Source organism: Myodes glareolus, chromosome 2 (assembly GCF_982192425.1).
Source record: "Myodes glareolus chromosome 2, mMyoGla1.1, whole genome shotgun sequence".
Lineage (NCBI taxonomy): Eukaryota > Metazoa > Chordata > Mammalia > Rodentia > Cricetidae > Myodes > Myodes glareolus.
The window spans coordinates 78,005,577-78,028,301 of NC_142027.1; the positions used below are offsets into that span (position 1 = coordinate 78,005,577).

Genomic DNA, 22,725 nt, shown 5'->3' on the forward strand with positions numbered 1-22,725 from the left:
GCCAGTGAAGGAAGCTTAGGCCGACATAGGTGCTATTGATTTCTTGAAGGACTATGATATAACAAGCCCTTCACTAACATCCTTGTTCACCATAAGTCTTTGAAAGACTTCTATCTAACAAGACCAGGCACCTGTAATTCTGTACAATGACTAAAATTTGTGGAAGTTCTGCTTGTTATCTATCCACAAGGACACTTGTCTGGCCAAGTAGCTCTGCCCGTCTGGCTTCAAAATTGATAGAGGACAGGCTTCAAAATTTCTCACCATGATATAGGACAAAGACTGGACTATGAGAGCTTGTTTTATATTTCAGAAATAGCATAGAAGTTATCTTCCTGACCATCCATAAGATTGAGGTGGAATTATGAGATTGCTTGCATACATTATATAAAAATGCATGGCAGTGGGGAGATAATATAGCTGTTATTAAGGAAGGAATGCAGTTCTTAGGGAAGAAATGAAGTGATACATGAGAGCAATACAGACCAGGAGCAACTGATCATTTACAGTCAGTAACCTCATGGCCTTTCCAGGTGGGTCTTCCCATCAAAAGCGTCATTCATTTGGTGGGTTGACATAAGTGTACTGGTCATCACCTGCTGTGTACTCTCATGGCCCTCAACACTCATGTATGATCAAGCCACACCAGTTCTTAGTTCACTTTCTACTGCCTTTGGATCCAGATGCAGAATCCTCAGCTCTGTCTCCAGCACCATGTCTGCCCGCACACCACCACACTTTCAGTCCCCATGTTCCCTGCCATGATGATAATGGACTAAATCTCTGAAACTGTAACCTGCCCCCTCAGTTAAACGTTCTCGTTTGTAAGAGTTGCCGTGGCCATGTTCTCTCTTCACAGCAGTAGAAACCCTAAGACAAAGTCCTTAATAGGATGACTTTATCAAACTTCAGGCTCAGGGATCTACGTGGACTAGGAGGTGGAAAGACTGTCAGGCCAGAGGTGATGGATAACTCCAAGGAAACAGCATTTTCCAGATTCAACAAGGCTCATGCATGTTTGAGCTCACGGAGACTGTGACTGCATACAGAAGGACTGCACAAATTCAAGCCAAATACGATTCTAGCGTGGAGAAGGGGAAGTGGACACCCCTCACCAAGAAGCTATTTGCAGCTGATGGTAGCTGCTTAGGGAGGGAAATATGTTTCTTTAACAGAGTGACACTGGGTATGTTGACCACACTCTAGGACAGATCTCATGCTCAGGGGTAGTTAACTGGCACAAAATGGATTCCAAGGTTTTCTTTGTTGTGTTTGTTTGTTTACTTCTTTTTTTGAGCCTTTGAGGGGAAGATCGACTTTGTATATGTGTGTGTCCCCCCTTTCTCAAGAGCAAGAAAGAACATAAAGTAGGGAGGAGTTCAGGAATGGAAGCAATATGATTAAAATATACTCTTAAAAATTATTTTAAAATATTTTATAAACAAAGCTGGAGGGCATCTATAGTACCCCATCTAACAACAGTGCCCTTTTATCATTAAAAATAAAATTAAAAACCCAGATGAAAAGTCACCAGAGACAGAAGTCAGAGTCACAAGCTATAAAAAGAGCATTTGGAAGAACAGTCGGCTCTATATGTCACAATAGACCCATCAGGTTAAACCATCTAGTGATGCTATAGCTATTCTGGCTTATGTGTATCAAGTCAGTTCTGTAGGAGCAAAGATATTTAGAAGGTTAAAAGGGAAGAGAGCAAGAGAAACAAAAAGGTAGTTGGAGTCTGATCTATTTGTACAGGGGATCACCCAGCATACAGAACCCGACTAATGTGGCCCAAAGTGGGGATCTCATTTCATTTCCAGCCAACACATTGTAATCAAGAAGCAACAAAAACATGCATTTTATTAGCCTTTCAACATATGATCATCTGTTTCCTCATTCCCACCACCTCTCATCCAGCACAGGGACCACATCCCTATGGGGGCCCTGTATGTGATTCTCAGGGTGGGAGGATCAGAGGGCTGATCCCCTTTGCAGGCCCTGGGCACTCAGCGGAACGTCGTTCCTCTCCAGGGAAAGGAAACACCTCCAGTTTCTTTTCCTCAGGCCCCAGGTAGAGGAAGGAAACATCCACTGTGTCCCCCTGGGGATTCGTGGTTAGATCCAGCTGCACGGGGAAGGCTTCTACGGGACTCTTGGTGCCTTCTACGTCCTTGGTGTCTCCGGGCTTCTCAACATCCAGGTCAGGGAGGCGCTGGACAGATCCCCTTGACGCAGTTACGGAGGGGGAGCTGGTGGGGTCTGCGTTTTTCTGAGGAAGTTTCTTGGACTCCTGGCTAACAGCAGGGTTCTCACCTCCTGAGCCCTGTGCCTGGAATAACAATGCTTTTAAATGTAGAATTCTACAGGAATGCTCTGCCACATCCAGCACCAGGCAAAGCAGTTTTGTGACCATGCATTTGTATCATGGTCTTGAATAGTGTAGGCTCAAATTCCTCCTCTCCTGCCTCAAGTCTTCTGAGTGCTGGGATGACAGAGACTTCTGAATGCTAACAGAACCCAGCTACAGCAGTGACCCTTAACATTCCTAATGCTGCAACCCCTGAATACAGTTTCTCAGGTTGTGGTGACCCCCAACCATAAAATGACTTTCATTGCTATTTCATAACTGTAATTTTGTTACTGTTATGAATAATGCAAGTACCCATGTTTGCCGATGGTTTTAGACCACCGCTGCGAAAGGGTCATTCCACTCCCCCAAAGGAGTCTTGACCCACAGATTGAGAATCGCTGAGCTACAGGGCTGGGTCTCCTGCTGCAAAGGTCAATAACGAAACAGGGAGGGGCCAAGTGGAACCAAGGCCTGCAGAAATTGGTCGGCAGGCCTTAAAGATTTGTTCAGTCCCAAGCAAGTTGCCTTTGCTCCCAGGAGTGGCAGCAGGCGGCCTCTTTTCTTGTTTGTTTGTGCCAGGCCTGATACAGTGCCCTTCATCCAAGTTCTCTTATCGATCCCTCTTAGGGGTCAGAACAGGCAGGTGATGAGGGTAGCAAGACCCAGACAGGGTAGGTAGGTGCTAATAACCACACAGTTCATCCAGGCAGAGCATGGATGAAACCCAGGCAGCCTGTCTGACTGGATTGGGCTACCCCACAATAAATACTTTGTATTGTGGAGAGGGATTGGACATTTTTTGGGGAAGTGAGTCTCCCTGAGATGAGAGAGGTCTCCCTGATGCTGAATTTAGCACCATGAAGGCCGAAGTTCTGCAAGTTTGCAATTCCTTGCTCCTGTTCTCCCTTATACCACAGGACCACACAGTGACTAAGACAGCAGGATAACTTTCTCTCCTTTCCAGATGGGCTCAGATAGCCGGAGTAATGCGACCCTGGATCTTGGGAAAACCGAAAGGGGGTGGGGCACAGGAACCTAGAGATGGATCATCTGATTCCATTGAAAAACACATGGGGTTAGAATGATAGGGCTCAGTGAGGGAAAGGGACGTTCCTGCACATTCAGCGGCCCAAGTTCAGGTCCCCAGAACCCACATAAAGGTGAACGAGAGAACAAATTGCACCGAGTTGTCCCCTGACTCCACATATGTGCCATGGTACACGTGTTCATGCACTTATACTGTGCAACCACACAATAACAATAACATTCAAAAAAGAGATAAATACCTTAGATTCGAAAAACTCACAATTCACAGAGACAAACTTTTCTAAGGAATTTTTGGACAGAGAACCGTGGCAAATACCGACGGGCTAAAAGAAAGAAAGACGTCACGTGAGTATTAAGTTAGCAGTGAGCAGGGCTCTCGCTTTCTCCTTGTGTAGACACACGACTGCACCGTGCTTTCTACTCCTGCCTTGAGGGAGGGCATGCTCCAAGCAAGGTCCCTCTGAATTACGAAAAACAACCAACTCCAGCTTGCTTCTGGCAACGGGAACAGTTTTAGGAAGTCCATCATGTGTCTACACACTGCCTACTGCCTGGCCCTGGGTCTGCCCTCACACTGCCTGGCCCTGGATCTGCCCTCACACTGCCTGGCCCTGGGTCTGCCCTCACACTGCCTGGCCCTGGGTCTGCCCTCACACTGCCTGGCCCTGGATCTGCCCTCACACTGCCTGGACCTGGATCTGCCCTTACACTGCCTGGCCCTGGGTCTGCCCTTACACACTCCCCACTGCCTGGCCCTGGATCTGCCCTCACACTGCCTGGCCCTGGGTCTGCCCTTACACACTGCCCACTGACTGGCCCTGGGTCTTCCCTTACACACTGCCCACTGCCTGACCCTGGGTCTGCCCTTGTATCAATTAGGAAGGTTGGTTTCCTCTCTACAGCAGCCCTTGTTGTGTTCTGAATGAAGTTTTGTCTTCTCAGGCAAAACCACTCTCAGCTCCTTCCCTTTCTGTCTATTTGAAAGTAAAATTACTTTTCCAAAATTGTGAATGGAATGAATTATTATTTAGAACTACATAAATGAAATGAAACATATGTAACTCCATAAATGGTTCTCATTACCTGTAATCCTTTGATCCTTTTCTTCCAATTCTTTCCCTATGCCTATGTATTTTCTTTTAAAGCACCAAGATCATATTGCATATGATATTTAGAACTATTTTACCACTAAACAATATATAGTAAAAATATTATATGGCATTGGAGAGTCTTCTATGTTTTTCTTTGTTGTTATTTGTTTCGATGATTATCTTTATAATGACTATGGCTAGCTAGTATTTCTTTCTATTTAATAAAGTGTCTTGTCAAACAACTAGATTAAATCTATTTTTAAAAGATATTGAAGCTATATTTTCATATATCTCTAGTCTCTTCCTTAAAGTAAATCCTTATGTGGTGGTGTGAATAAAAATGTCTCTTGTAGGCTCATATATTTAAATGCTTGGTCTCCAGTTGGTGGAACTGTTTGGGAAGGATTAGGAGGTGTGGTCTTGTTGAAGGAGATGTGTCACTGGGGCAGGTGTGTCACCATTTCCACTTCTCTCTGCCTCCTACTTGTGGATCAAGATGTAAGCTCTGAGCTACTGCTCCAACACAATGCTCACCTGCTTGCTACCATGCTCCCCACCATGACGGTCATGGATGCTAATCCTCTGAAATTGTAAACCCCAAATAAATTCTACCTTCTATACATTTCCTCAGTTATGGTGCCTTATTACAGCAATCGCAACATAACCATGATACCCTAGAAAAATTATTCTAAGGTCACAGTGTATGTACATTTTCAAGGAAAAGTGAACTATAGCAATAAAACGGTGTCTCAAATTCTGACGAACTCTTAAGCATATCCACATAAAATTTACCAAAATACATCTGAACAGGTTGTCTGATCATACTCTATATCCTTCTCTGGGTCACATGAAGAAAGGATCAAAAATTCTTCAAGGTGAAAAATCATTACTGTACCCCAGCACTGTACCCCAGCTTCCCCTTCTGCTCTTCATTCCCATGGCTCAGAGAACATTCTAGAGAAACTGCAGGTGCTTGTGGCAAGAACAGCTGGTTATTCCATGCTACTAGAATTTTCTTACTTATCAAAATGTGTGGGCTTCCTAGCGCTGCGCTGCAGTGGAAGGGACCACAGTGCCTGCACTTTGGCGTCAACCCACGCTGACATTTCAGGTTCATTTTAAAACAAATCTCTCTACCCACGCCCCTCTCTTCAGGCTTCATGATTCCCTTTGTATGAACTCTCTAAATGGACAAAGCTATTGAGACAGAAGTCAGATTCACAGTTTCCAAAGGCAGCAGTGGGGACTGATTTAATAGAGATGGGGTTTCTTCTGAGAGCTAACAAAAATATTTTAAAATTATGATGTGGCTGTTGTGGCACAGGTCTGTGAATATACTACAAAATGGAATCATCTGCCTTACAAGAGTAAATCTTCTGGTGCATGAACCTTATCTTAATAGAGCACTCAAGACAGCTTTGCCCAGTTGTGCTCCAACATGCCACACTGATTTACATTCCCAGTACATTTCTGATAGTTTTGGGGTACCTCCTCACTTGTTTTATTTATTTATTTTTTTTTGTGAAGCGTGGTCCAAAGAATGGAACATGGAACACTGTGCTGTATTTCATGTCCTCTTGTGACTTCCTTCCTTCCTTCCTTCCTTCCTTCCTTCTTCCTTTCCTTCCTCCTTTTCTTCTTTCTCTCTTCCTTCCTTCCTTCCTTCCTTCCTTCCTTCCTTCTTCCTTTCCTTCCTCCTTTTCTTCTTTCCCTCTTCCTTCCTTCCTCCTTCCCTCCTTCCCGTCCTTCTTTCTTCCTTCCTTTCTTTTGCATTTCTATTACACTGATGATGAAAATCACTCTTAGAATCAAAGAAATCCCATCAGCCCAGTTTCTAATGAACTGAGGGCTGGAGAAGCACCCCACGCTCTGCGACTCCTCCAGGGTAATCTGGTGATCTGTGAATGCAGACAGATTATACAGACCACTGGGAGCACAATTGGGAGCACTCACCTCAGAGTCAGAGGGCTGGAGCGAACAACTGGCCTGGGATTCAGTACATGGTGACTCTTTGATCAAATAATCCACAAAGTAAGCAGGGCCGAACACCCACTGCCATGAAAGAAGAGTTAAGACATTACAAACCTTACCCCAGCGAAAACTAATGTTTGGCAACTGTTCTTCTATAGAATACACAAACCAAGGCGCTATCAATACACAAACCCACTGTTCCTAAAAGTCCCCAAGGACACCAAACAATGTCAGCAATTCTGTGATTTAGAGAATATACATCAGTGCCTGTTATGAATGTAGAAGGTGCCCTAAGCATTTTTCCAGTTAGCTTATTTTCCCTTTGTCTTACATTTATATATGTATTTATATAAGAGAGATAACATAATTGAAATATAAATGAGCCTCCTAGTCCATAACTCATAAAAGTTGTCTTGCTAAAAATGATCCATAATCAGTCAGAACTCAGTGCGATCATATCCCCCCGCAAAAAACAAAAAAAAAAAAAACCAATCACATGAGACCATGAATCTGTTCTTGCTTTGTTGGAGAAATAGAATCAAGTCACCTGATATTTGCAGAATATCCAAGGGGAAATAGAAGCTGTGCCATGACTGGTGCACAGCAGATCTATTAGATGTGGGACTGGTGCACAGCAGATCTATTAGATGTGGGACTGGTGCGCAGCAAATCTATTAGATGTGGGACTGGTGCACAGCAGATCTATTAGATGTGGGACTGGTGCACAGCAAATCTATTAGATGTGAGACTGGTGTACAGCAGATCTATTAGATGTGGGACTGGTGCACAGAAAATCTATTAGATGTGGGACTGGTGCACAGCAGATCTATTAGATGTGGGACTGGTGCACAGCAGATCTATTAGATGTGGGACTGATGCACAGCAGATCTATTAGATGTGGGACTGGAGAGAGAGGATCTCAGGGTCTAAGCAGACAGGAGGCCTATACAGCTTCCTCCTGACCCAAGACCTGCAACTGCAGTTCGTGTAGCTGACCTGGGCATTTGAGTTTTACCTGGCCAGTAGCCCTGGTGACTTTGACAACTGAGTACTGTTTCGAGGGGTTCTCTCTGTTGAATTTTGCAAGTGACTCCGTGGCAGCTTCCATAACTTTGGGGTCCGACAAGTCAATGGGGCCCGGGCAGTCAGGACATATGTTACTAATCTGTCTTCGAGAAACTGTGGATGAGAACAGTTTTTAAATAGTATACATTTTCAGTCCTAATAAGAGTCATAATCACACAACTCTGCCATAAGCAAAGACTGAACTAAACCGATAATACCCAGGGTTGTTGTCAAGGCTGCAGTGAGGAAGGCATTTTTCTAAGAAAGCGTTTAGTTGTTGGTGGTATGATTGTTAATGGTAGTAGTACTTTTTCTTTATCTCTGCCTGCCTGCCTCCCTCCCTTCCTCTGTCCTTTCTCTCTCCCTTTCCCCTCCCTCCCTTCCTTTTTGAGACAAGGTCTCACGTATCCCAGGTTGGTCTGTGTAATCAAAGGGGCCCTTTAACTCCTGATCTTCTTGCCAGGGGCGAGGCTTGCGGGCGTGGGCTCTCATGCTTCACTTCTATGGTGCTAGGGTCAAAGCAGGGCTTCATGCAAGCTCAACCCTCCACCACCTGAGCTAATGTCCAGACTCTGAGCATTATTACTTTTGTAATCAAAAATAAATCCAAGTGAGATACTCTTCACCTCTAATGGACTTGTTTGTTATTGGGATTTTGTTCAGAAGCACCCAGGACTTGCCCAAACAACAGGCTGTGGGCTACATAGAAGCAGAGAGAGCAATGGATGTGGCCCAACACAAAATTTTAAATATACTTAAAATATCGTGAAAAAAAATTTGCAACTCAGTTACACAGTGCTTAGGTTCTTTGTGCATGACAACATTGTATTTCAGTGCCAAAACAGTGAACACATCAGCTCCCCTCCCTAATTCAATGCCCTTCCTCAGTACTGCTCTTGTAGACAGGGGCCTTTGAAAGGTTGGTGTTTCATTATTGCCTTGACTTATTTCTCTGTGGCCCATAACACCAAGAATAAAATCTAACACAAGTCAGTAGACGATATCATGTTGGCGGGAACATACCACCGTTGGCTGGAAAATGCAAATGAGTCAGAAAATCAACACCATGATGCGCTACAGATAATGGTGACACCGTCGGCAACAGTTACAGTCTCTTTGGGAGGCGCTGGAGATGGCAGATGGGCGCTCATCAAGCCAGATAATTTGCCTTGAAGTATTTTCAGAGAAACTCCACTGTCTTAATTAACGGACATTTGGGGATGGAGGAAGATATTGGGAGAGCCGAGTCCACCCACAGCTTGCCACAGGTGCCTCATCCCCTTTAAGTTACTTCAGACTGGTCCTGTGTTCACACTATAAGCTGTGGCTTGTGCAGTGTTTGCTCCGGTGCTTCCTTACTCCAGGGAAGCAGCAGCAGCATTGTGGAGCTCGTTAGAAAGTCAGGCTCTCGGGCCCTGACAGGCCAATGGACTCCGCATCTGCACTTCGACAAGATTCCCGGGGAGGGTGCACGCACATGGTCTGTTATGTGGACACTTCCCACCTCCCACACAAGGGACTCCTGCTTTTCAGTGACCTTATCTTGTACAATGCAGGGTCCAGAAGGAACACACCCGCTTGCTTCAGCTGCCCATTCCTTTCGGCCTAATTCTTGCCTGTTATTAAGCCACAGTAATGACTTCTGAAACTTGACTTATGCTAGGATGTCTTTACCTGGGGGTGAGGGATATGCACCCACATGCTAGATGAATCAAGGTCATGAATATTCTGTACTCCGAGTATTTTAGCCCAAGTGGAAAAACACATGTGCACTAGGAAAACAACGCTCCTTTGTTAAGTAGAGAGCATCATGAAAGCAGCATTGGGGGCATTCCTTAAAGAAGGGGTTTGAGCTCCAGGACAGAGGTCAGCAAGGGCACACTCGGTGGAGGGAGAGGCTCTAGCAAGTGCAGAGATGGGAAGGTGTGATGTGTGTTCAGACGTATCGGTTGGAAGGGGACAGCAGGACAGTGGTATAGACAGAAAGGAACCTGGGACCAGCTGTTGGCACTGTGCCACTCACAGGAGATTGAAAATTGAGGATCTGAAGCAGGTCCTAGCTCTTGATAGCGATTTAGGGAGATTTCCCTGGGGAGGATGAGCAAGTAGTGAATGTCAGCGAGGAGGCCGTGCTGGAGTACTGAGCAGTGGGTGCCATGGGGGAGACAGAGTGAGGGAGACACCGCATGCCAGCTCAACAAAGTCTGAGTTAAAGGCTCTTTTCTATCTCTTATTAAAATGTACCACCCCCCCCCCGCCCCGTCCCTTACCTGGACGAAGAGTACAGTTATAAGCAAGTAAATAGAGAACTCTACTTGGCTTGTTCATGTGAAACATTGCTTTGCATTGACCATAAACCTGAAAAAAAAAACAAATACACTTGATGGCCTGATGCAGAGAACCATGAGGCTAGCGCCACCCCCACCCCATCAAACCCAGCAGAATTCCATTTTAATGTAACACGGAGCTTAAAATCCAGTTCTGTGGTCTGACGGCAGCAGACCGCTGCCTTTTTCTGAGACACAGCCACCGTCTCAGCCTGCTCACACTAGGTGCAGACCGTCAAATTCAAATTCTAACTGCAGGGATGGGGCAGAAACAGCTTTCTATTGCCACGCTCCACTGCCACGCCAGCACGTTTGTTTTTCTCCATCCTCTGTCTTTTGATAGCCTGATGCCAGTGAGCCTAGGGACTAGGGAGCCACAGGATGGAGGTGGCAAGGTCAGAGACAAGCATAGGAGGGAGTGGGGCCTCCAAATCACACCCAGAAAAAAAAATCCTCTGGCCAGGAGCTTCAAGTTTGAAGTTACACAATAAAATCCCCTGGAATTTTAAGTTTCAAAATTACACAAGAAACAAACTCCTAACCTGTATGCTTCTGAGAAAGCATACACTTCTCTATGGGTGTCCCATGTGCTCCTGAGCGAGCATGCACCTCTCTGTGGGTGTCTCGTGTGCTCCTGAGCAATTACACATTTCTCTGTGGCTGTTCCATATCACTAAACCAACTCTCAACAAAAGGAAGTACAAACTATTTGTTTTTCAAAATCAGGTGCAGGTTGCATGTTTGGTCAAATAATGAGGAAAGGTAATTTTGATCAAAAAGTTTATTCAAACTACTGAAGATCCCATCTTGCTTTCCATGGTTGTCTGCATGAGTGCATGGAAGAGATTCCAGAATCAGAGAGTCAGGTGAAAACTCCTGACTTCATTGGTTTTAAGTCTTGTCAGTGGCTGTCTTTGAAAAGCTGAGCTCAAGGCCAGAGAGAAAGTGGTCAAGACATTTGCTACTCTTCTAGAGAAGTGGAGTTTGGTTCACAGCACCCACATTGGGTGGCTCACAACCATCTGAAACTCCAGTTCTGGGGGAGGGAGTTTTTTTTACACCACCTTGTGGTCATTGTGGGTACTGCATGAATGTGGCACACACACACACACACACACACACACACACACACACTCACACACGTAAGGCATCCATATACACAGAAGAATAAAATTATCATTTTAAAAACAAGAAAGAATGAGTTCTGAGACCCTTAGTTCCATGCTTCAGGAAGCTTTTCCAGGGGAACCCCTGGTGATCCTCACACTTCAAGTCACCCCCTTTCCTATCTGAAAACCTCACATTAATATTCATTAAAATAAAACCAAGCAAAACAAAACAAGTTATCAGTCATTACTGCTGTTTTCTGCCTTATTCACACACCAGAATCCCCCCCTCCTCTCTCCCCTCTAAGAATACAAACATGGACTCAGTGACTGCCGAAGAATCTTAGGGTAGAAAACAATTTGGGGGGACCTTTTGAGGTCTAGTCAGTAAGACCACAGTAGGACACCACAGGATCCTCCCTTCCTGACCAAACTTGGTCCTGTCTCTCGTATTAGAATAAGAACACAGGTCCTTTGTCTGGCAGGTAAGAAAGAAATGAACAGATAGCAGACACAGAGCAGGCCACAAGGACTTACCGACTCGTGCAAGGTCCTTGGATTGCAGTCCTTCCATGCCTTCTTGCTGAGCACGAGGCAGTCAGTTTCTAAGACATCCAATGTGAGGTAGAACAGGGATCCCATGTCCTCCTGTATGGTAGAGTTGAAGAAATACCCCACGTGAAACAATCTCAGGACAACTCGACAAATACCTTCTTCCTGAGTGAGCCAAAGTGTGTATGTGTGTGCGTGCTTGCGGGTGTGTGTGTGTGTGTGTGTTTGTGTGTGTGTGTGTGGTGTGTAACAATGCCTTCTACACTGCTGAAACCTAGATGTGACACAGAGTGTCCTAGGGACAGCAAGAGTGCCACAGAGCACCTGCTGACAACAACAGAGCACCGAGCTTCCAAACTGGAAAGCTCCCGTTGGCCACCCCCTGGTTGGTCTCCGAGAGCTGTTCTCCGAGCCTGGTCTCCGAGGCTGTCCCAGAGCTGTTACTTGCCTGGAAGTGCTCCCGAGCATCGTGCACTCGGGAGAGACTCAACACATAGCCATCCTTTCGGTCTGCGTTGATGTTCTGCATGGCGAAGCCCGCAACTGCCAACACGTCAGAGTCATTACAGTTCCGGGGTTGCAGAAGTAGAGCAGGGGGAAGTTTCGGGGGAACAGAACGAGCCACGCAGCACGCAGACAGGGCGCAGAACACCAGGAGTCGGAGCAGAGCCATTCTGTGGGGAACCAAGGTCCAAGATGGGGTCGGTGTGTAGAGATGACAGGATGGGCCCCCTGGTGGGGCTTCAAGGTGGACTTGAGCAGTTTTAAAATTGCAGTCAGAGTGGCTGAATGTAACTCGAAACACTGTGTCCTAACATCACCTTGATCCAAACACAGCATTTTCTGAGTCAATATTTTTACTAGGATTTGTCAATGTCCAAACCTTAGACCTGGATCACGCCACTCGTGGGCATGTAAACAGCCCTAAGTTTCCTAACCTTTTCCCAGTAATTACAGCAAATGTTTGATCAAGACACGGGAGACCTGGCTTCTGTCCTGGCCTCTATTTGAAACACGGCGGGGCCTTTCCATCATTCCTCATCCATCTTTCACCTGGGCAGGACCACAGAGGCTTCAGTCTTACCAGCTGACCTCCCACCACCTGTCCAGATGAGTGTTCCAATCCGGCTGGGATGGAAAACAAGCACGACTCAAACTTTCCCTTTCTTTTTTTTTTTCTGGGGGAAGAGGGTATTTGATTATTGGGACAGGGCAAAGGAAACGGAAAGGGTCCAATCTAGCCAGCAGAGATAGACTTAAAGATGTAAACCCGAGTCTTGATTTGGTGATTAGACTATGCTACATAGTCAAAATGTTAATGAAATACCTTAACCTCACGGGCTGAAGAGATGGCTCAGCCATTAAAGGCTGGGTTCACAACCCAAAATTTCCCTTTTGAGTACACGTATCTGTCAGGAAAACATTGTGCTTCATTTTGAAATTGTATTTAAGGGGAAGAAGCTAAAATGGCACTCAAAGTTTCCACCCCACACTGGAGAGCAAGTCTTCCTTTGGCACACTGACCAGTACATTCATTAAGAGACCAAACCCTGATTCTGTTAAGAGAAAGATAACGATGGCCTTCAAGGCTGACTGTGATTCCTTTTTATTCTTGTTATTTTGGTTTTTGGAGAAGGGATTTCTCTACATAACAGCTCTGGCTGTCCTGGAACACACTTTGTAGACCAGGCTGGCCTCAAACTCACAGAGATCCACCTGCCTCTGCCTCCTGAGCCCTGGGATTAAGGGTGTGCGCCACCCCCGCCTGGAGGACCATGATTCTCGCCTCTCTTTTTTAGCTTCCATTTAGAGGCCAGGAAGGTTTTACTTATTAGGACTAATGAAAATTTATTTATTTATTGGCAGGGCCTAGAACCTGCTATATAGCTGAAGATGACCTTGAATTTGTAATCCTCCTGCGTCTACCTCCCAAGTGTTGGGATTAAAGGTGCATACCACCATTCCTATTCCTAGCTACAAAAACAGGTTTTTTTTTTTTTTTTTCAAGAGTTTTCTTCTAGGACTAGGTCTCGCATATGCTGGAAAATAGCTCTTTCATTGAGCTCCATCGCAGAAAGTTTTGTTTTGAGACAGGGCCTCTCAAGTTACCCAGCCTGGCTTGGAATTTAGCCCTGCTTCTTCAACTCCTCAAGTTTCTGGGATTACAGCTATCCACCACCATACATGACACATACACATTGTATGCGTGTGTGGTGCCAAGAGTCAAACCCAGGACCTCGCTCATATCAGACATGTATTCTGCTACTGAGCCACATCCATGGGCCACGTTTTAAAAAGTTCAGATTTCACACACACACACACACACCCCAGCAGAAGTTACCATGAAAGCAAAGGCCTGAGTCAGGAAGGGAGCCTGCAGGTTAAGCAGACTCTGAAAGCCTTCCCTAAGATGAGCAACCCCTCAGTCCCTGCCTCCACCTCCACCCCTGCCCAGGCTTTCTGAGCTCAGACAGGTGGAGGTACTGCTGCCCCCACTAATGCCCATGTGGCAGACCCTCAATACACAGAGTATCTCAAAGACTCCAAAGCTTTGGGGCCAGCACTATTTCAAACATGGCTCTCTGCAACTCCTAGAGCATGCAAGAGCTTTTCTGAGTAGTGTTCACTTCTAATCCACAAACATGTTTTGGGAATGTCTTGTGTTCATAAATAGAGATTGCCAGTCTGGGAAGCTTTCTCATGGAAACCTGCTGAGAGGGACCACAGATTTTAACAGGGAGCAAGATCTTCCAAGTAGATGGGAGAAAAGTCCCTCTAGTCTGGATGGGAATCCAGCATGTGGTACACTGTGGCTGACGATAGTGACCTAAGCAAAAGAAGGCCGTGAAAGCCACTATAGTATCTAAACTCACCAAAAACTTTGGTTTCATACAGAACCTAAATATAATATACTGACATGCTTTTAACCAACATTATTGCTACTTAGAAAATTTTAATTTTATGATAAATTGCTAAATAACTTACATTTACTGTGATAAATTTAATTGTTTCACAGTTGAGCAGAAAGATTTTTTTTCTCTCATTTGAGAGCCACTCACAGCCAACCAGATGACAGCATTTTGTTACTTCACTCAGTCGTGGTATGGACAGACACTCGCTGGAAACTCTCAAGACAGCTTTAGAAGTCCAACCCGGTGAGAAAGCCTGGGCTCAGAAAGGGTAAAAATCCTGACTGAATCAAGACAGGAACCAGCCTAGAAACCTTCTCTTTTAGACTTTTTTTTTTTCATCAAGTCTAGTGAGATGGCTCAGTCAGTAAAGGTGCATTCTGCCAAGCCCAGTGACTTGAGTTCAATCCCCGGGACCCTCATGGTGGAAGGCGAGAACTGACTTCTAAAGGTTGTTCTCTGACCTACACGAGAGAGCATGCATGTGGCGCATGCATTACCCCCACGCACACAAACAAGCGTAAAAGTATTCTTTTCATCACACCGTTGATTAGAGCACTGACTGAACTCTACGCTTCGAATAACCAACCAACCGAGGTGGGGAGCGACTTACCTGCTGGAAGCCAGGCTGCCACAGCTGTCAAATGTGCTAATCATGGCCCTGCATCAGAAAGCATTCGTGCAGAAGGCGAGAACAGTGGCTGGCACGTGGCTAGATGTTGCATAATGCTGCTTCCCGTAACTCACAAGTTCCTATTGTGCAACCGCACAATGCCGGGAATTGAGTTAGGCTGTTTGGCACCAAGAGGTAGTTAAGACTCACGCGGCTTGAGCACGTCCCCGAGGCTCAGAGGGTGGAAAAGTGATCACCTATGAAAGCAGTGGAGAGGTGTACCTTTACAGGGGAGATTAAGTCCCAGGGGCTCTGTCCCCATGAGAGGAAAATGTCCATGGCGGGTGAGTTTGTTATGCTGAGAGTTCTTCTCTCGCCTTACGCTGCAGTGTGACATAGCAAGAAGGTTGTCCCCAGGGGCCATCCCAGTCTCCAGGATGGTGAGCAGGATTCTGGGACAGCAGCACAGGATGGACCATGACAGAACAATGCAGAACCCACCAATTATTTTTTAAGTAAACAAGTTGTTAGAAAAGATGGATTGACAAAGCCAAATCCAGAGTTCATAGTTCTTCAGAAATGGGCTCTGCGTTGTGCTTTCAAATGGGAATAACACGAGGAAATGGGCATTGCAACCAGAAATAGTTGCTTTTTAAAAAAGCAGCACAAATTGGAAGGTTATTAGACTGGAGAGGCTCTAGAATCTAAATCCCAACAAAACAAAACAAAACAAAACAAATGCCAAGCAAAGCCCAGGGTAAACTCTGAGACTAGAAACCAACTAGAAGCTGACCCTAGGCAGGAGCTTTCTACTCTAGCCAATAAAACTGCATTTTGCTTGTGCAGCCAACGAATAACCTGGATGCCCATCAACAAATAAAATGGATAGGATATGTTGTGTAGGCAAAAAAGAATTCATTTTGCTTCTCTTGTTTCTGTAACTACATATTACATTTTACAAGTGTACCCTTTCACAATCCTGGACTCATAAATCAATAAATTAAAAAAATTACTAAATAATTAAATAATTTATTAAATAATTAAAGTTTAAATGTGCTAAAGTCTTCCTTTATCAATTCAAAAATCAGATATTCAAATTCCGAAGTTCAACAGAGATTCAGTGTGCACTAGGCCCCAGTGATATAATCTTTTTAAAGCTCAGTTTCCTCATCTATGCAGGCCTTTGAACCATGCAATTGCTAAGGATCTTTAGCTCCCATGGGATGGCGTCTGGCCTCTCCCTGCACTGAATGCCATTCCTCCTCCAGGGGCTGCTGCTCACAGTCATCAGGAGAAAGCTTGTTTACCACCGTCTGGACTGCAGGTTCCAGTACACCTGAGCCTGACCTCTTTCCAGCTTACAGCTTACAGGAGCCCTGGGAGGAGTGGCATAGGGAAGAGGCCAGGCTATTTGCCCTAGCAAGGTGGTCTCCAGAGCTCATTGATCTTCTCCTTTCTCTCTCCTTCCCACCTTATTGTTCCTTCCTTCCACAAACACCGAACGAACGGCTCCTCCCCCTGTGGGTGAAGGGCCAGGGCTGGATAAAGGTAATGCTGATGTGTTCTTATAATACGCCCAGCCCCACACTAAATACTGTATTTCTTCTGATGCAAGGATTTAGATGGTACAATGGTTCCTATTGTGTAGGAAAGGTTAGAAGGTCTGCCCATGGCTTACAGTGGGATTATAACAACTGAGTTCCTGTTCTTGAGGACTCAATACTAGAAAAGCTCCTGGGAGACCTTCCGCAAGAGCGGCATCCGGCCAGAGATGGGAGCCACGGCCCAGAGTGTGCCTGATGGGTGAAGTGGGGAGGATGCGCCAGGGATAAGGTCAGGGCAATGTTGTGTTACCATTTCCTTACACTGTCAACCCTCTCTGCTGGAATTTGAAGGGAGGCTTCTAAGGCCCAGGAAACTTAAGAGAGGCTTAGGAAGTTCCCAAAGTTACAAGACTCACAAGGCCGCTCTCCACAGTAATTGCTAAGCTCAGAGGAGACTCTGGAATGATGCTTGTTCAGTTTCTGAGAGGAAATGATGCAACTTTTGTGACCCAGATTAGAAAGGACAAGTGATAGGCCACGGAGAAGAAAGGGAGCCCTCAGGCTGGTATCCGGCTGAGACCTCTCACCAACCAGGAAGCAAGAATTTCAACACAATTAACTCTTGCTGTGAAGGTTGCTGACACAGAGAATATTTCTTTTCTGTCAAAATAGCAATGTACCAGAGGTTGGTTGGCCTACTCTGGAAGGTTCACGTTATTTATAGGAATAACATCTCTCCTTCCTTCAGCTGTCACGTAGACTTTTACTTCGTCAGTTGTCATCCTGTCCAGTGTCCCCCAGGAACTGCCCCTTGACCTCACGGTGGCTCTTTAGCCACCCCGTGAAGACAGTAGCCTCTCTGTCGACAGTCGTATGTAAGACTATTGCTAAAACAGCGAAGCACTCGCTCTCTGAGGCATGTCTTGCTTTCTTCTCGAGCCTTTCCGATTAACCTTTGTCTTTAAAAACCATATGAAATATCTCTATCAAATCCTGCCTGCTTCACGCCGGCTTACTCTGAAATTCTTTTCTGCGTCAAAGCCAAGGATCTGGTTCTACCTGATTCAAGGGGAACTTGAACTCTAAAAGATCAAGGGAACTCCTCGGGTTACTGCAAGAAACAGGGTGGCCACCACCAGTGACAGTCACTCCAGCTGGGGGTATACTTTTCAGGGCTGCAGCTGCCTTCCAGCCGGTCATGCTTTAGTGAGTGACTCCGCACCCGTGTATACTGAGTTCACGGCTCACCAAGGCAGACTCGGGTAAAATGGTTTCTTTGGTCTGTCCTTGATGTGCAATCTGGGGTGAAAATATATCTGCTGATATCTACCCAGGAATGGCCACACGTGGGAAATTAAAGAAAGAAATGGATCACGGTATCTACAGGAAGACGGATCCAAATGGGAATCAGTATGAGAAGCAAACCAAGTCAGACCCAGAAAGACAAACACAACGTGTGTTTATTCCAATGTGGAATCGAGATTTAAAGTCGTGCGCATGGGTGTCTTTGCTGCGCTTTGCCTAATCTGTCTCAACTCGCTTTCTAGAAAAAAAACGCTAATTATTGCTCCCAACTGACCCAGTCCAAGGCCCCCTCTTGCCATTCTGTCTCAGGTCCCTCCTCCTAGAACTTGTCTCTCTCTAACTTTAATCACGTTGAAGCAGTTTATGGAAAAGTTAGGCTGTTTCAAGCACATTTTCCTATTGACAGTGTTCTCAGGGAAAGCCTTCCTGCTGCGTGGCAAGTGACATTTCCCATCAAAATCCTTGTTGTAGAGAGGCCAACAGCATAGACGCCGGTTCAAACAGGCACAGGTTTAATTCCAGTTCTGTGCTCGCCAATGGGAACCCAGAAAGCGTTCTCCACACCACCTAAGCTGGGTGTGAGGACCAGTGAGAAACAGAGCGAGGCTATGGGCTTGACCTCTGAACTTCACCGAAAAGACTCTAAACAGGAAGGAAAGGGCAGGGAGGACGTCTGCCCACCCACATTGGGTACTCACAGTCCTGCTGATCCGATGTCTTCACAGGGGAAGCCACACTGGATGGGGGCTCAGTCTTGGAGCCCTTGCAGCCAAGCTTTTCTGAGGACTGGGGTCGGGGTGTCCCTTAGGCCAGGGCACCAACTCACTCGAGCAGGTGATGTATAAACTGGAAGCCTATTTCCAAACTGAGGGATCCTCTCCTGGTGTTCCCAATTGAGCTGGAGAGCTGCTGACAGGTTCTCCCACTGATTGCCTTTTTATATCCTGCGAATAGAGCGCGGCCATGGCTTCAGAAGCCGGGGAACAATACACTGCTCAGCTGGGTTTCAGGGCTGGCATACACCCTGAATACAAATTAGAGGCAAGGTCTTAGAGAGAATAGGTCCTAATTAGGTTTCGTGTCTTTCTAAGGAGCCACCCAGCCCTTTGCTCCCACCAGGGATTTTCCCAGTGTGCCTCACCCAGAGGGTGTGGCTGCCTCACAGATGTCCTTCTCCACCCTCAGAGAAGCTGGTTCCCATAGCTCTCACTCAGGAGGTGGCTTTATTGCTGAAACCCACCATTACCAGTACTGTACAAACACTGACCCGGAAAGCCTGGCGGCCGCGTGCTAGGCACAAGTAAGGGCAGGTACTCACAAGGAGCGGCCAGGAGTCAGACTGTGTCGAAGGTCTCATGATCCCATTTGATGGTTGCGTCACCATATAGCAGGTGTCCTTTCTAATACGTATGACAACAGCTGGGAAGGCGGTGGAGGCAGGGCCTGACTTCAGCCCCGGTTCCCACGGAAGACTCCGGCTCTGGCACACTTCCGGTGGATGCTCAGCTCACTTGCTTCTTTGGGGAATGAAGGAATGCAGGCGCACGGTAAGGACCAAGTAGAGCATAGGGCAGGTATGTCTGTGGAAATCCCAACAAATCCTACTGGAGTGGGGTATTCCCAGCAGGGATTCAAAGAAAACTCGAAGCACAAATAAACGAAATCAATCCCGCAAAATATCAGTATTTTCAGAGTATTCCGTTTTGTACAGTTTTGAATTTCAGGACACTGCTATTGTTTTCCACATCCAGAACTGTAAAATCAATAAATAAAACTGAGTGGGGGACGATAAGAAAATTAATCCAAATGAGAAAGAGTGAGCTTGTACTTCGGATGAATACTGAACAGAGCAAAGGGAGGAAAAATACAACTCGCCCTACTGACCCAGCTCTTTTTGAATGTAGTTCTTTGTCTTTGAAAAGTAAGAATGAAGTAGAATGGTATAGCAGTTCTGAAAACTAGTTCATGTGTTGCGATACTGAAAAACTGCACTGGGGACCAAGAATGTGACAGGAGACAAGGAAACGCTGGGGCTTTGGTTTGGCACTAGAGGCATCTAGTGAATTCAGATATTGACACAGACCCTTCTGAAATGATTCATCTTTCCTACTATGTCAGCTGAAAAGGCCTACAAGCAAGGAGACTTCATTCCATCAAGTCTATCCAGACCCGAACCTGGTTTTTAATTCTAGGGGTATTTATTTATTTATTTGTTTATTTATTTGAGATAAGATTTCTCTACACAGCCTTGGCTGTCCTAGAACTCGCTTTGTAGACCAGGCTGACCTCGAACTCACAGAGATCTGGCTGCCTCTGCCTTTCGTGTGCTGGGATTCAAGGCATTCATCACCATGCCCAGCTCAATCCCAGTCTTTATTAGACACCCAGGCTCTTTGGCATGGTTGATTCCAGGGGAATGAAGAGTGGAAGCTGACTTGGTACAGAAAGAAGGGAGGAACTCAAAGAGTGACTCTCTGTAAAAGAAAGCACTTTCAGGGAAGCCGGGGTCAACTCTTAGACAACCTGAGCATAAAAGTAATGACAGTAATCTATTATAGTGAACTGAAAAAATAGTGACCCATTGGTCCTTATATAGTCAATGGCTTTTAAAGGCATCATTTTGCAGCCACTATTGTAATAGCCAAGCAGACAAGAATCATCAGTGAGTGTAAACACAGTAAGCAAAAGCTTGCTGTAGGATAGGTTCCCTACAGTATCACCTCGTAGATAACTCTCTTTGATTTTTGTAGTGTGTGTGTGTGTTGTGTGTGTGTGTGTGTGTGTGTGTGTGTGTGTGTGTGTGAATGCAGTGCCCATGGAGGCCAGAAGAGGGCACCAGACCTCCTAGAACTGGAGTTACATGGAGTTACAAGCTGCCCGATGCAGGTGCTAGGAATGGAACTCTGGTTCTCTGACTTATTTGTTCTTAACTGCTGATCCACACAGATTTAGTTCAAATTTTGTGTGTGTGTGTGTGTGTGTGTGTGTGTGTGTGCGCGTGCGCGCGCGCGTGTGCGCGTGCGCATGCGCATGTTTGTGCTATGCTACCAGAACACAGAGGAGAGACAAGAGTAAGTATGGATGGGAAGACATAAGGTGACAACCTAGGGTGGGTTGACAGACAAGATGCAAAATAGGAGATTTCTACTATAGACCTAGACAGAGTGAGTGAGCTCATTGCCTTACCTGCCCTTCCTTGTAGAATATTTGTTTATACTGTAAAGATGTGTCTCTGCATAAGGAGCCTTCTAATTGGTTTAATAAAGAGCTAAATGACCAATAGCTCGGAATGAGAGAATAGGCAGAACTTTAAGGCAGAGAGAGAGAGAAACTGAGAGGAGGATTCTAGGCACGCAATTTCACTCGCAGAGCAATTCGGATGTGCCAGACTAAGAAGAGGTAACTGGGCCGGCCACGTGGCAGAATGTAGATTAAAAAAATATGGGTTAATTCAGATGTAAGAGCTAGTTGGGAAAAGGCCTAAACTAAGGCCTAGCTTTCATAATTCAAAATAAGTCTCCAGATCATTATTAGCAGGCTGGCAGTCCAAAGATAGTCTGACGAGAAAGTCTGCTACACTTTCTCACCCCTACCCAGGAACTTTTAGTTAGGGGGAAACTGAGACACTTTTTTTCCTTTTTGAAGTTGCAACCTTCCTACTTCTCCAGGTTCACGAAATGTGTTTAATCTCCTTCACTCTCCTTCACAGCTGAGACATCCGTGGAGGTCCAGAGTCTCAGGGCACATGAAGACTAGGGTCTCTAAGAGGCCTGTGATTGAAGACAGTGCTCTGCAAAACTCGGTTGCTTTTAGGGAAAATAAGTCAAGAATAAGTATCAAGAAATGCTCCTTTCTGGAGACGGAGATATGGCTCAGGGGCTAAGGGCACAGGCTGTCTTCCAGAGGGCCTGGGTACAAGTCCCAACACCCACATGGTGGCTAATAGCCACCTGTAACTCCAGTTCGAGGGGATCTGATGCCCTGTCCTGGCCTCCATGAGCACTGCATACACACGGCACACAGACATATGTGTGGACAAAACATCCATACATATTAAACATAGAAAGAAATTAAAATGGAAAGAAATGCCTCTGTCGGGCATTCCAACCCCTGAGTCAGACTAAGGGCCCCGTGACTGAGCTGAGAAGATCCCCATGATTCTGCCCTCGGAAGGCAATGGGCCAGCCTTCAGCCCCTCTGTCAGAGAAAGTATCAATTAACCCTTCCTACCTATCCCGGGAAACAGAGATAGATGCATCATGATTTAAAGATGCTTGGTGGTGGGGAGAGATCGAGGTTCCATGAAGGAAGCTGCTCAAAAGTTTGAGAAATTAGTTCTTTCTGAGAACCAGTTTCCTCCTCTTGGGTTTAAGAACATCTCCATCCCTCTGAAGGCTGGTGGCAGGAGGCCCTTGGGACACTAGAAATGTATGCGTCCAGCCTTCTGACTTCATACCTGTAATATGATCCACATTGGTTAGAGATTGACAACCCCTCAGAGATTCTGTAGACCACAACTTGCTTTCTTGAAATGACACAGCCAAAGTCCCGAGGAATCAGACATCTAAGAGTCCATATCTAGCCATGGAGTCAGTGAACCCCCAAATCCCCAACCTTGTGTGCCTCCCAGCCAGTACACGGTGTTTGTTGTTCTTGGTCAGCAAGGGCCCTGTTGGGTCAATCCCCAGGCAAATACACAATTATCCTTTAACTCCAGGGCAAACTCCCCAAGGTTTTGATCTGATTCCCTGGATGCGAGGATCACTGGCCTCTGGTGGGCTCACATCAGAAGACGATGAACTCGGGGGTTGGCTTGTTTTCACCCTTATCAGTGCTGGTGCTGGC

General features: G+C 45.9%; 1 protein-coding gene and 1 long non-coding RNA gene across 2 annotated transcripts; one reads left to right on the forward strand and one right to left on the reverse strand.

Annotated features, from left to right (window-relative positions):
- Positions 1-1,834: 1,834 nt before the first annotated feature.
- On the reverse strand, positions 1,835-15,190 carry Fetub (fetuin B). Its single transcript, XM_085685361.2, has 8 exons — positions 15,032-15,190; positions 11,965-12,183; positions 11,495-11,612; positions 9,795-9,882; positions 7,475-7,638; positions 6,442-6,540; positions 3,637-3,720; positions 1,835-2,329 (listed from the first exon to the last, which is right to left on the reverse strand). Exons 1-8 carry the CDS (start codon positions 15,073-15,075, stop codon positions 1,958-1,960), a joined length of 1,188 nt encoding a protein of 395 aa, XP_085541487.2. The 5' UTR covers positions 15,076-15,190; the 3' UTR covers positions 1,835-1,957.
- Positions 11,493-12,279, forward strand: LOC148123009 (uncharacterized). The gene is made up of 2 exons (XR_015736736.1): positions 11,493-11,612; positions 11,965-12,279. It is a non-coding gene; the product is annotated as an uncharacterized LOC148123009 (long non-coding RNA).
- Positions 15,191-22,725: the final 7,535 nt, after the last annotated feature.

Bases quoted from the DNA above. Each gene is read 5' to 3' on its own strand.
- Fetub (XM_085685361.2), bottom strand. From the start codon at position 15,075: ATGATTAGCACATTTGACAGCTGTGGCAGCCTGGCTTCCAGCAG. The intron at 6,541-7,474 runs GTAAAACTCAAA...CTTTCATGGCAG, and splicing joins TCACCAGGGCTACTGGCCAG to TGGGTGTTCGGCCCTGCTTA. The intron at 2,330-3,636 runs GTATTTATCTCT...TTGTTATTCCAG, and splicing joins GTGAGTTTTTCGAATCTAAG to GCACAGGGCTCAGGAGGTGA.